The sequence below is a fragment of the Montipora capricornis genome, chromosome 8, assembly GCF_036669925.1.
Source record: "Montipora capricornis isolate CH-2021 chromosome 8, ASM3666992v2, whole genome shotgun sequence".
In the NCBI taxonomy this organism is placed as follows: domain Eukaryota; kingdom Metazoa; phylum Cnidaria; class Anthozoa; order Scleractinia; family Acroporidae; genus Montipora; species Montipora capricornis.
In genome coordinates this window covers 8,887,375-8,900,782 of record NC_090890.1, presented here as the reverse complement: position 1 = coordinate 8,900,782, position 13,408 = coordinate 8,887,375, and the positions used below count along the sequence as shown (strand labels likewise).

The 13,408-nt window shown below is 38.7% G+C and overlaps 1 protein-coding gene across 1 annotated transcript; it reads right to left on the bottom strand.

The window, feature by feature from the left end:
- Positions 1 to 7,441: 7,441 nt before the first annotated feature.
- LOC138058927 (SUMO-conjugating enzyme UBC9) lies at positions 7,442 to 13,346 on the bottom strand. Its single transcript, XM_068904386.1, has 7 exons — positions 13,143 to 13,346; positions 12,997 to 13,060; positions 12,812 to 12,831; positions 12,424 to 12,496; positions 9,761 to 9,870; positions 9,186 to 9,265; positions 7,442 to 8,253 (listed from the first exon to the last, which is right to left on the bottom strand). Exons 1-7 carry the CDS (start codon positions 13,206 to 13,208, stop codon positions 8,187 to 8,189), a joined length of 480 nt encoding a protein of 159 aa, XP_068760487.1. The 5' UTR covers positions 13,209 to 13,346; the 3' UTR covers positions 7,442 to 8,186.
- Between the last annotated feature and the right edge of the window lie 62 nt (positions 13,347 to 13,408).

Sequence of the window (13,408 nt, the reverse complement as noted above, 5' to 3'; positions counted from 1 at the left end):
TGAGCGCGGCCGACAAAAATATAAGAGTTTGTATGGGAATCCTGATAAAAAGCTTAAGAAGATAATTACATGAAAAAATTCTCAATTAAGAAGCCTAACCTTATTGCCAACCTGGGTAACTTCCTTCCGGTGTGGTTATTTTCCAGATCCGACGCGATTTGAGCCATTTCTCAATTTCATGGTTCTCAACGGTTATAATAAAATCCCAAGGCTGGAAACTAAATTATCAGGTGCCACCAATATGAGTCAAATATTCATAGATGAAATGTTCCCACGGTCACAATTCCACATCACAATCAATTGGCAAAGATTGAACTTTCATTCCAACCCACTATCAACGCAATACAAGTCCTGCGAGCGGCGGTAATAGGCCTTATCACGGTTTTCGACGCCATCTTGACGGGTAGGCAAAGCGGTCAGAAATTACAGTGTTTGTATGGGAATCCGATTGCAAATAACTTCTTCCAAGATTGAATTTTTCACAATTTCTAAATCGCAACGTTAAAATACTAGGTAGAAGATTGTATTCACCAAGTTTGAAGGATGTAGCTTGGCTAGAAGACGCTCAGTTGATTTTTTGAATTTTCCACACATTTGTCTGTAAATTTGGCTGGGTAGACAAACGTCTAGACGCGGTTCGCGGGAAAAAAATTTAAAGACAAATGTATGGAAAATTAAAAAAAATTAGCTCAGCGACCTATAGGAAAGCTACGTCCTTCAAACTTGCTGAATACAATCTTCTACCTAGTATTTTAACGTTGCGATTCAGAAATTGTGAAAAATTCAATTTCGGAAGAAGTTATTTGCTATCGGATTCCCATACAAACACTGTAATTTCTGACCGCTTTGCCTACCCGTCAAGATGGCGTCGAAAACCGTGATAAGGCCTATATTGCAGGAAAACGGCTTTCTAAACGTACGCTTCCACACAACAATTATGGCCACGGCTTCGACCGTTGATAACGAACTGAGTCTTACGGGGGTGGCAGACCGTAGTTTTGCAACGGAAAATTTCTTGAGATTTTTTTCATATAATTATCTTCTTAAGCTTTTGCTCAGTGTGAGCATGGCCGACAAAAATATAAGGATTTGAATGGGGATCCCGATAAAAAGCTTAATAAGATAATTATATGAAAAAATTCTCAAGAAATTTGCGGTTGACTAAACTACGGTCTGCCACCCCCGTAAGGCTCAGTTCGTTATCAACGGTCGAAACCGTGGTAGACTGACCTATACAAACTGACGAGGCAGAGAGATAGAGATGATGGGAATGACGTGCAGCTGGTTAGGGTGATAAGGGATAGAGATGGAAATGTATTGGCAGGTGCCAGGAGTGTGATGGGAGGATGGAAAGAATACTTTTAAGACTTGAATGAGGAAAATGAAAGAGAACGAAGAGTAGAAGAGGTGACTGTTGTGGACCAGGAAGTAGCAAAGATTAGTAATAGGGAGCTTACGAAACGAGGACGACGACGGCTATGATGACTTCATTTAAAAATACGAGTTCGCGTTATTCATATCACTACGAAACTATTTCATGTCGTTTCGCGTTAAAAATGTGTAGTAACTGTTGAGGAATTAAACCGGTATGAGTGGGTTGGAAGCGTAGAGAGAGAACTGAAAATTCATCGTCATGTGCTAACGTCCTTCACAGAACCTTGAATTTGGTCATTTCACGTCGCCATTTAGGAGATGAGAGCAAAGAAATGTACCAAACTGTAAAACGCACGTGCAGAGTTTGTTTTTGTTTTTGCTCACTAAACCTATCGTTTTGTAGCGTCGTCGTTGCCGTCGACGTCGTCGTTGTCGTTTCGTAAGCTCCCTAATAGGGAGCTTAAGATCTACGACGACGACGTCGACGAAAACGCCACAAAACAATGATATCATTGGTTAAAAGAGCATAAATAATCGTGCTGCACGTGCAGCACGGATTTTAGCTCATATTTTTGCGGTTCCCTGCATGACGACGACGTGAAATCACTAAATTTTAGGTTTTGGCGACAACGTGAGCATGCAACAGAGAATCTTTCATTCTCTATTTTCAGTCTGAAACCGCTCGTACCAATTTATTCTTCGGATACTTCGCCCACATTGTACGAAGTGAACCAGGTGGAATAATCGCGAAAGACTTTTACTAGAGCGAAGTTCTATTTTGAGGTGACGTTTTCGTCGACGTCGCCGCCGTAGATCTTAAGGTCCCTAATGCTGAAGTGAGGACGGCGTTGAAGAGGATGAAGAGTGAAAAGCGGTTGATCCTGATGATATATATACCTGTGGAGGTATGGCAGTTTCTTGTAGAGGTGGTAATATAGTTTTTGACTAGGTCATTCAACACGATCTTAGAAAGTGAGAGGAAGCCTGAGGAATGAAGGAGAAGTGTGCTGGTGCGGATTATTAAGAACAAGGGAGACGTGCAGAGTTGTGGCAACTACAGAGGAATAAAGTTGACGAGCCATACAGTGAAGTTATGGGAAAGAGTAGTGGAAGCTAGTCTAAGGACAGAAGTGCATGAGCATTTGTGAGCAGCATTATGGTTTCATTCCAAGAAAGAGCACTACAGGTGCAGCATTTGCTTTATGGATGTTGATAGAGAAGTACAGAGAAGATCACAGAAAAGGAGCTGCATTGTGTCTTTAGGGTCGGGAATGAGTGCATCAGAGGGTCAGTGCATGTTAGATGTTTTGATGATCAAGTCAGAGAGACCAGACTGACATGGTTTTATCATGTACAGAGAGGGATAGTGAATATATCGGAAGAAGGATGCTAAGGTTGGAACTGCCAGGCAGGAGACCAAGAGGAAGACCAAAGAGGATATCTATGGATGTAGTGAAAGGGGACATAAAGGTAGGTTGGTTGGTGTGAGGGAAGAGGATGCAGAGGATAGGGTTGGATGGAGGCAGATGATTCACCGTTGCAACCCCTAAAAGGGAACAGTCGAAAGGAAAAGAAGATGGGGCTAGCCTGCTTCAGCAGGCGGTTTGGTGAATTTTAGACCCTTTCCACCGGGGTTGACTTTCAAGAGATCGTTTGAACGTAATGGCCGCGCGAAAACCTGCACCGAAGTAAAAAGAGCCTGAAGTGAAGGAGAAGAGGGCAAGCAGAAAGAGCGAGAATCCTTGCCTCTTCCCGATTTGCCAAAACATGTTCTAACCTAAATGAATACAAGCAGACTTAAATGTAACTGCTACGGTAAATGAAAACAAGCTCGAGGTTGATATGGCATAAGTTTTGAGAATTTCATTCACAAGACTCTTAAGAGCCAACTCTCTTCGTTCAATGCGGAACCCAATTTCGTTTATAGCACCCCAAGGAAATTCACGATCGATTCAAATGCTTTGAATTTCCCAAACGGTTTGGCGATGGTTTGCGTATCTGCACCAAAATAGTAGGGGCGAAAGGACTCAAGTGTATGAATCACCGTGTGGGTGCGGCATGACTATTTCGGGGTGAAAAAAAAAAAATCTGAAACAACCCAAACCTTTACAATAATGCTAACCTTAGGCTTGAACATTATCTAAAGCATATTGTTTAGGCCTAAGGTTGGGTTGTTTCAGCTATTTTACCCTTCAATCCCCACCCGTCACCCTTGGAATAGTCATACCGGAGTGGGCGTAACAACCGGATTCCAAAGACAAAGACATCCAGGGGGAAGAAAGAAAAATAACCATGAATTGGAAACATCGAAACCACAATAGAAGGGCTCAAATTCTTCACTAGATGAGTACAATCACACGGTTGAATGTAGTCCGCTGAGGATCCTTGCTGACGACTCGAGCGAAAGCAGGAGCCGTGGCTGGCGAAAGTCATGGTCAAAGGAGATTCATTGATCTGACTACATTGAAGTCAGTGAATCGTACAGGTATTGTTGGTTTTCACTCACGTGATCAACAGCCATGTTTTTCAACGAAAACAAAAGAAAACTTTTGCATAATAATAGAGTTAAATTCCCGGAGGATTTGGACGGGGGCTCCAACATGGCCGCCGTTTCTTTGTTTAGGGGCTCCAACATGGCGGCCGTGACGTCATGTGAAAACCGAGAATTCTGGACAAACAGAGTAGAGCCGTGATGTTTTTGGTCGTTGATGAGATAACACATGATGCTATAAGCCGTAAAAGCCTGTGAATTTTTTTTAAAAGAATCCGCTTCCATCCCATAAAAATAGGACTGCCAGATTGTTCATTAATTTCTGTTATGAGTTATTTGTAAGGTGAAGTTCTTGTAGGAAACAGTTCTGCAGAAGTGCTGTCTCTCATTTTTCGAACCATAGGAGCCAAAAATTACAATTAGAATTGTCGTAACGTTTCCCAGGTTGTCAAAATATCAGACGGCAGTGTCTTTGAAGTCAGTTCCAAAGAAAACCAAGCTCACCAAGACAGCGATCTTTTTTTACAAAATCATGACAAGAATCTTTGGTACAGATTATTTACAATGCTTTATTTCTGCGACATGAAGCGCTATTTTCTCCCGACTAAAACAACAGAACAATCATAGCTTATAATTCCTGAAGAATACAGGCAAAGTTAGCTCTACACAATCAAGTTTGAAAACGACCGAAAAATGAACTTAAAGGAGCTTACCGATAACTATAGTGACTTTAAGTTGAAATGTCCTAATAAGTGTGCCATGCCTTTCAACTTAAATATCTATCGTATCCAGTTATTTCCCTAAACAATAGTTACCGTAAAAACCGACAACACTGAGTGGGTTCCCAGCAACAAAGATACTCAAGATACCGTTTTTTTTAACTTTCAGTTTGATAGTCATTTTGCAAAATTGTGACCATTTTCTACCAACTAAGAGTGCGTTCGATTGCCTCTGCTCCGGAATAAGAATACACGAAGTAATGATTTAAAACGGCATGCCTGGCGTTTTGAAGAAACAAGGATAATAAAGATATGTTTAAAATGGCATTTTAGCAGGTGTTTGACAATTGTAATATGAATCTCCGTAAAAGTGAAGGATTTCTAACTTCTATTTCATGTATTCCCATTCTGGAATACGGTCAATCGAACGCACCCTAACTATCGGTAAAATTTTTGTGTCAAATCTTTTTCGCAAAATGCAAAAATTGATAGAATTTATAGTTGGCTAACTTGGAATATGCCTTTTTGCAATTGTTTGCTCAGTGACCTGGTCTATGAATGGCTGCAAGCTAAGGCTGCCAGCGACCTTGTATTGATACCTACCTCAGTGCTTTTAGAGCAGTTTTCAATTGAGTGTCGAAAGTAATTAGCGAATTACTTTGGTTTTGCATCTACCTCACTCTGTGATTGGTTCAAAGTTCTCTGGCCACTTTTTCAACCAATCAGAAGTGAAAGCCAAACCAATCGTGGCTCACGCGTGCACGTTTTCCCGCGCTTTGCGTCGGCTACGTGTAATTACTTCGGGTTTTGATTGGTTTACTGGATTGTCTCCGTCCTTTTTGATTGGCCAAAGTAATTACTTTGGTTTTGGTTTTACGACACTCATTTGAAAACCGCTCTATCATGTAAGTTGTGTTGTTTTAATTCTAATTAGTCTACATTAACATTAGAAAAGCGCAAAGGTGTGTATCAAAGCAGGGTCACCGGTAGCCTCGCTTCCATTCTTGGGCCAGGTAACCTAGCTACAGCTGTAAGAGGGTCTATTACCTCTGAAGCCCTCATTATTGCATGTAATTTGGTCACCACTACCCAAAACGTCCAATCGCCTGAAGGAAAAGCACTGCGAGGGTATTTCATTAACAGAGCAGGTAACAATCTTTTGAATTTGTTTTAAATAAGTGAAACGTGAAACAGGAAATATGAGATCACCAATTTGTAATATTTAATGCTAAGCTATTATTGCACTATTGCACAAAGAAAAGTCACTTGCAGAATCCTAGAGGCTGCACTCATACAAACCCTAGTAGTGTTCCTACCAATAGAAAACTGAGGGGATTGCTGGAAAAAAACAAGGATATACATTTGGCAGTAAAATATCTTTATATTATTATCAGCTTACAGGTTAACTTAAGAAGACCAGCAAATGTGCACTGACAAGATCAATGTCCCATAATATCCAAATGAAATGGTGACTTTCTGAACAAAAACTTTTGTACTTGCAAGTTCATGGTAAGAACCTTAGATTTGCCCTCTTTCGATTTAAGGAGGCTCACATCATTTTCAACAATTTGGGGGTAATGTCTTTTAGAAGGATGAACTCTGCAACACTGTAAAACAAAACTGCAATGTTATGGCACAAAATGAAATGGCAATAATTTCTTAACAAGATGCACTCCTTGATGTAACGTAATAGGTCACCGTGGCAACAAAAGAGCCATCTAAAAAACGCCCCATATTTTGTCTTTAAACGCTTATAAATATCTTAACAACAAACTCAGTGACCCCCAATTTATATTTCTGTAAAGTAATTAGCGGGCTTAGATTAAACTCTCCGCAAAGTTTAAAAATTCTCTGGAGCAGGTTCAGAGCCATCTAAAAAATGTTCAATCCTTTAGGTGGCTATGAATCTGCTTCAGATAATTTTTTTTAACTTCGCAGAGAGTTTGATTTGAACCTGTTGATCACTTTCCAGAAATAAAAATTGGGGTCACTTAGTTCATTTTTGAGATCTAAATGTTTAAAGACAAATAATAGGGCATTTTTACATGTCTCATGACCTATCACGTCACATCAATGAAGGTATCTTGTTGAGCATTACTGGTGTGTTCATCTGATTAAAAACATTGAGCTTCTTCTTTACCTCATAACTTTGCCAATACCAGAAACAGGTGGGTGGATTCCAGTGCTGGAAATAATTTTTCTTTATTCACAGGACATATGTCCTTTTAAATCTTCATTTTGGTCGGACATTTGACAAACTGGACCGGACATAATTTATTGACTGACAACACCTTGAAGAAGATAACTCAAGATGTGCTGGTGAGATGTTCGGTCATTGTGTCCGATCATAATGTGAAATTGGCCGGATATTTTCAAAATTTGGTCGGACAATGTCCGATGACCGGCTGTTATTTCCAGCACTGAGATTCAATCCTTCCAAACGGTACAGTTTGTGGAAACTGGTTTGAGCCTCCTTAAACACGAAGACACACTATAAAAGGGGTCGCCTCATGCTCTGCTTTTGTTTGAATTCATCCAAGAAACAAAAACCCTAAGGGCCAGGCCAAACGATAAATGTTGGATGATCCAACCTATTGAAAATTAGGAGGGTGGCCAAATGATATCAACCATCCATCCAACATGAGAACAAAAGAAATGTTGGTCAACGTTGGATCGAATGTTTGATGCTGTATCAAACATGTTCCAACATGTTGAATGGCCATCAAATGCAGTGACCAAATGATAAAATGTTGGTTCACCAAACAGGTTGGATTGTCCAACATTTCTTATTTGGCTGGGAGTTAAGAGATACGTCCAACGTGGGAAAAAGGGTTGGGGGATAACATCTCATAACATATTACGGACACAATGCCATCAGCGGCCTTTTTATTGCACAAACTATCACAGACCTCTGTATGCAACCACAGTTGATTGAAAAAAACATGTGCATGTGTCCAAGGCACCACGCCTTTCATAGAGTATGTTCGTGTTTAAAAGCAAATGAAGTGAGATCAGAATGCAAACGTTGAGAATACTCTAACCCATGGACTCCTAGGACTGCCATGATAGATTTTATTCTGTCCAACACCAGACAATTTAGCAGTCAATGAGTTAAAAGAGATTTGAGGAGCTTCCAAGTTATTAATGATACAGCTTATACTATATAATGTACAAAACGTATCAGCATCAACCATTGTTAATTGGACAGGCTGATGGATTTTGTGGTCAAATGGTGAATTTCAACATACAGTACATGTATTTCCCACAGCACCCTTTTAGTAGAAATTGGGAGTGCGCACCATCCATTCTCAGGCCTCCCTGCCCACAAACAGGGCCAATTATTACAACAGTTTTCTAACAGTGTTGTTAGTTTTGATGCAAAAGTTGAATCCATCACAAAATGAGCACATTATCCAAACCCTTCACAAAGGTACATCAATGCATTATCTGCAAATGCTTCAAGCTTTCATTACAAAAGCTAAACAACCAAGAGGGGCAAATTCTTTGCTGTCTGTTTTTCTTTTTCCTGTTTCAGTTGTCTCATGAGGAATCCAGAATAAAATAGTCCTTTGGCTTGAATTTTGGTCCATAACTAAAAACATTCACCCCGTGGGAGCAAACTTCAATGCTTGACTTTTGACTCTCTTTTCATATTCTGCCCTATTTGTGCTGAACAAAAGAAGAAACAAAACCAATCACGGCCATTCATTGCAACATAAAGGAGAGAGTCTAGTATGCTAAACACCTATGTTTTTTATCCCAATAGTGTAATTTACTCATCATGTGTTATGAATGTTGTATGTTTAGTGTAAACCCCCAAGATGAGCTCTTTAATGAGCTCTTGGGGCAAACATGTATTTTAAGGTGATTCCCTAGAAATAGAAATTGTCATTGATTTCCGATGAAACTTTGCACACTGTTGTAACATGTTAAGGACATGATCAAAATGTAATAAAAAGGTGGGTCACCATGCTCGTTTCCATGGTATGACACTGACAAATAACGCCATTCAAGGCACTTTAAAAATTGCTGCACATCCCCAATGTTTGAGAAATTTAGCTCAATTTTATAAATGTAATCAATGATATAACGCAGAGCCTGGTGTCATTCTATGGTTAATTCACGTACATACCTGAAAAATTATTTGAATGCCTTTGTGAGTACTTAACACTCCAAAATGGATTTAACTTGAGTGTGGGCTGTCCGACTCATAATGGCTCCTTCCGTACAATTTTATGAAATTGCCAAAAAACTGGCAATAGATTTTTACTGATTTTTTTGCTACTCCTTGAGGACACTGTTCTCAGGTTTTTATTCACCGATACTCACCAAGCCATGAGGTGAATAATAATTGCTTTGCTATAATTACATAAATGATTATTTGAAAAATGTGCATTTACTCTAAAACAATTAATTTCTTTGTCTGTCACTTCGACTAAACGGCTTGCGGCCATTTTGAAAAACCACTTAGGTGATTATCGAGTACTAATCACCTTTGTAATTATACTAATCATTATTATTGCTATCTTCCAATAATTATTGTTTGTTGCTACAGCAGGACGAGGAGAACTATGACTTATGAACATAGCATAATAACTTACCTATATATAGTGTAAGCTTCTGCCTGAGCAGGGTCTTTAATATTTGGATCATTGAGTAAGTCTTGTATTCCCAATAAAATCTGCAATACATCAAAAACCCAGATTAAAAATGATGCTCAGTGCTAATAATAACATTTAATCAACTACATGTACGATCAGCTGGTCCACTTTTGTTTTTCCACACTACTTCCTTTGGCGAGGTTTTGTCTGGAACAGTTTTCGTGATTAATTGATAAGAAACTGCATTCTTGATAAATTTATTACTATCATTATTATTAGTATTATTTAGAGCGACAGCTATCAAAGACACAGTATTCGGGTCAGATCTTTACCCTTTATTAGTATTTTGTATCTTAATCAGAGAATAATCATCCCGTAACTATGATAGAGAAAACACCAGCCTTCATGGGGATATCATACACAGCGTAGTTTCCGAGTGGATGTAGAAGATCTTATCCCATTGATTCCTGAACTGCGGCCCATTGAAAAGTAAAATTGTCGGGTGTCAGACACAGTAAAATCGTACTTTGAAGTCTCACTCCAAGGAGTCAATGCGTTAATCAAAGAATTCATACCTGTTTTATAGTTACAGCAGGTCTCCAGTCTTTCTCTTCATCCAGAAGAGACAAACAAACTGTTCCTGAAGGGTACACATTTGGGTGAAAAATTGGAGGTTCAAATTTACCTAGAAACACAAGATTTGTCATACCACAGTCAAAATGCAAGCATCACAATAATTCTACTCCTCTAGTGAAAGACAATTTTCTTGCCCAGAGAATGCAAGAACTTTGGTTTCTTAAGCCCTGGGAAAACGGTGCATGATAGATGAAACCCTTCATCACCTTTGACCACCACTGAATCATCATTAATTTACTAACATCCACTTTGGTATAATTATACTTCACACTAGCCCATTATTTTTATAGAGCACAAACCACTATCAACTACTATTGTTAGCGTACTGTTTATTTCAATAGCTGGTGATACTGTCACTTGCAACTACCTGTCCACATGCATGACAAAAACAAGTTCTGCCGGCCAATCAAAATTCAACGTTTTGACACTCAAACTTCAAAGTTTACCTGCCCACTTGGGAATGTTTTGGCACCAGTTACACAAATGATCGTAGCTGATTTATTTGCCGTTTGGCAAGACATGGCGTTTACAATAAATAAACTAGGTAGGAATTTCAAGCAAGGTGTTCAAAACTGCAAAAGACAAAATGCCCAAATGCATTGCTGACTTTGCCTCCGGTGAAGTGTTTGCGGAGTGGTGCAAAAACGTTGCAAAGTGGGCGGATAACCTTTGAAGTTTGATTGTCAAAACTGTGAATTTTGACTGGCCGGCAGAACATGTTTTTGTCAAGCGTGTGGACAGGTAGTTGCAAGCGACGGTATTGACTTGCATGAAATTTTTGCCTTGACTTTGAACATTTTTTCCAGTGTAATTGATCATAGTTTTGTTTATTTGAGCACCTTATGATGTCCGTATTCTGAGTTAATAACTAGAATGCAGTATTCTCTTTACCTTGATGAAATTTGTTTTTTGGATGAACCTTAATTGCAGATCATCCAGAAAAAACAAAAAAAGTTGCAATAAAAATAGCTTAATCCAACTATGTATTCCTATATCCAATCAGTTTCAAAACAGGCTTTTACATGCATCTTTCATGAAAATCTCTCTATGGTAAACAGCTTTATTGCATATAGGCCAAAATGACTGAATGCTTATTGGCTGAGACAAAGGGCATTTTTTTTTCTTAATCAGAAGACACTTTCAGGGCATAACTTTATCCTGATTGGTTAACAGCAGTTGCTTGGCCAGAGTAAGCAAGGATTCAAAAGAATCTTTCTCCCAGATTCCAACTCTGCTTAAACTGCTCTTTGTCCACATATCAAATACATTTTGAGTGTTATTTATAGATAGATAGATAGATAGATAGACAGACAGACAGATAGATAGATGGTCTGTTTATTTCACCCACTTGTAGTTCAACTGAATTGATGAGGAAGGTCAGGGAGAAAATACAAATAAACATTAACATACATTTACTGAAATTTATAGGTTACAAAGTCTTTAATTCTTCTGGTATGTCCTTGTTGACATTGTGGAAGTTGGACCCTTCGACTGTAATGAAACTCTGTGGTGGCAGGGGAAGGAATGTTCTTAGGGGGGGGGGGGGGGTGGGGGCATCTGGCGTGCACCATCCATAAAATGCTCACAAGCCCCTACTCTCCTGACACTAAGAGACTCCAGGCCAGCCAAGGCTTCCATATAGTCTACCCCGCCGAATATTATGTTGAGAAGAACAATATATTGAAGTGAACTTTAACCAAATGAAAGCATGTTTGCTATAACTTTAAGATTAAAGTTCTCATTGAACCAGTTGGTCAGTTTAAGTAAGTTGATTTTCATTTCATGAGGCATTGAACAGGCTTCCCACAATAACGTTACACTTTATGTGATAAACTTGTAATCACAATGTAAAATTAAGGATTAATTTCATTTGTATTTTCAAAGTTTTCCAAATTTCCCTCATCATAACACATGAAATTAATCCTTACTTACCCTTGGGTGCATGCAATTACACGTACATATTACTAAAAGTGGTATGAACAAAGGCAAATTTATCAAACAGGTGACTTTGACATATTTTTTTCAAATATCAAAGTCCCCAGTAAGTTCTTTCCTTGTCTGCTTAATTAGGCAGATGCATAAAGGGGAAAAGCACTAAATTACTGGGTATGCTTAATATTTTCATTAAAGTGCTAATATGATCAAAAAATGATTTCCTTTTTTTTCTTCAGATTTTGACAGCGTGTTCACTTAACACCTCACTTGCAAAATTTTGAGCTTTGAGTTTCATCCAAAGGCTGTTTATTTTGAGTGTAAGTTTTGGATTTCGTGGTCCTCCATTACTCATGTTCAAATCTGACAGATTGCACCTGAGAGGGTTGGATCTAGGGAAAACTAGTGAGTCTTTGACGTTATTTTCTCCTCAATCCAGCTCTCTCAAGATTATAAACTTTGTAATGGCGGACCACTAAATAAGAAAATTCCAGTTAAAATAAACAGCTGTCTTTTGCAAAATCAGAACTTAAAACTCGGGTCATTTAGTGTTTAGTTAACATGGTTTTGAAACCCAATTACAAATAAGAATTGTTTTTTTGGTCGTAGTAGCATTTTAAAACGTGCAATAATTTGACACTAAATAACTTAACAAAAATCAAGTCCTCACATTTTGGTGGAGATGAGGGATAATCATCCTTAAAAATCATCCTCAGTTTAAAGGATCCTCCTTCCCACGGTGTCTGCAAAAATATCCAATAAAACATCATGAAAATGTTTCAAAACTGAGTTGCGTTTCCGCAATCCTAACATGAATATTAATTTAAGCCAAAATGATTTCCGTAAACAAAATCTAGGATGCTAAAAATGACAACCAATTCAAGTAGAAGCAATTGGACTTAATTGGTTTTAAGATAATTTCTTTGATTTTATAACCACTTACATGTAATTGTCATTATGAAACAAACCTCCATCCATAATCAAAGGTCCGAAAAAACAGAACACTTCGTCTTATCACTGATAGCATTATGTACTGCAAAATATTGTATTATACGTACCGCTTTCTTTCCAGGGATGGCTGTAAGTAAGAATAATAATAAAGATAATGCGTTTTGAGGACCGTTGATAAAGAACTACTTTACAGCGATTAACAATCAGAAGACTTGAATTAACACGTTACATAGTCAGGCAAACCTCGCAAATGAAACGCCTTGAATTTTTCAACAAAGAGATCAACACTTACCACATTCCCAGTTCATCAGGTTCAACGTACCATCGGCATTTTTTACAGGTTTTGCCACAAATCCCTGCGATGGGTACAACAGATTTCATTGAAAGGCGATTTGAGGGCTAGGGGAAGTGAAAATACAATCAAGTGACGAAACTTACGAACGGATGATCTTTGCGCCAAGCTTTCCTCTCCTCAGTCAATCGGCCCAAAGCAATGCCAGACATAACAGAACACACTACCACTTTTCAAATTCTAATTTCTCGCAAACTCAGCAAAGATCTCCCCACTTTTCAAACCCTATTAACAATCATACAAATTTCCGTCAAACTTCGACTTTTCCTTAACATCAGGTCACGTGACCACGTTCCCGCGCTAGCGTGCGCACGCGCAGGAAAATTTAGGCCTCAGGCTACGTCGGGTAAAA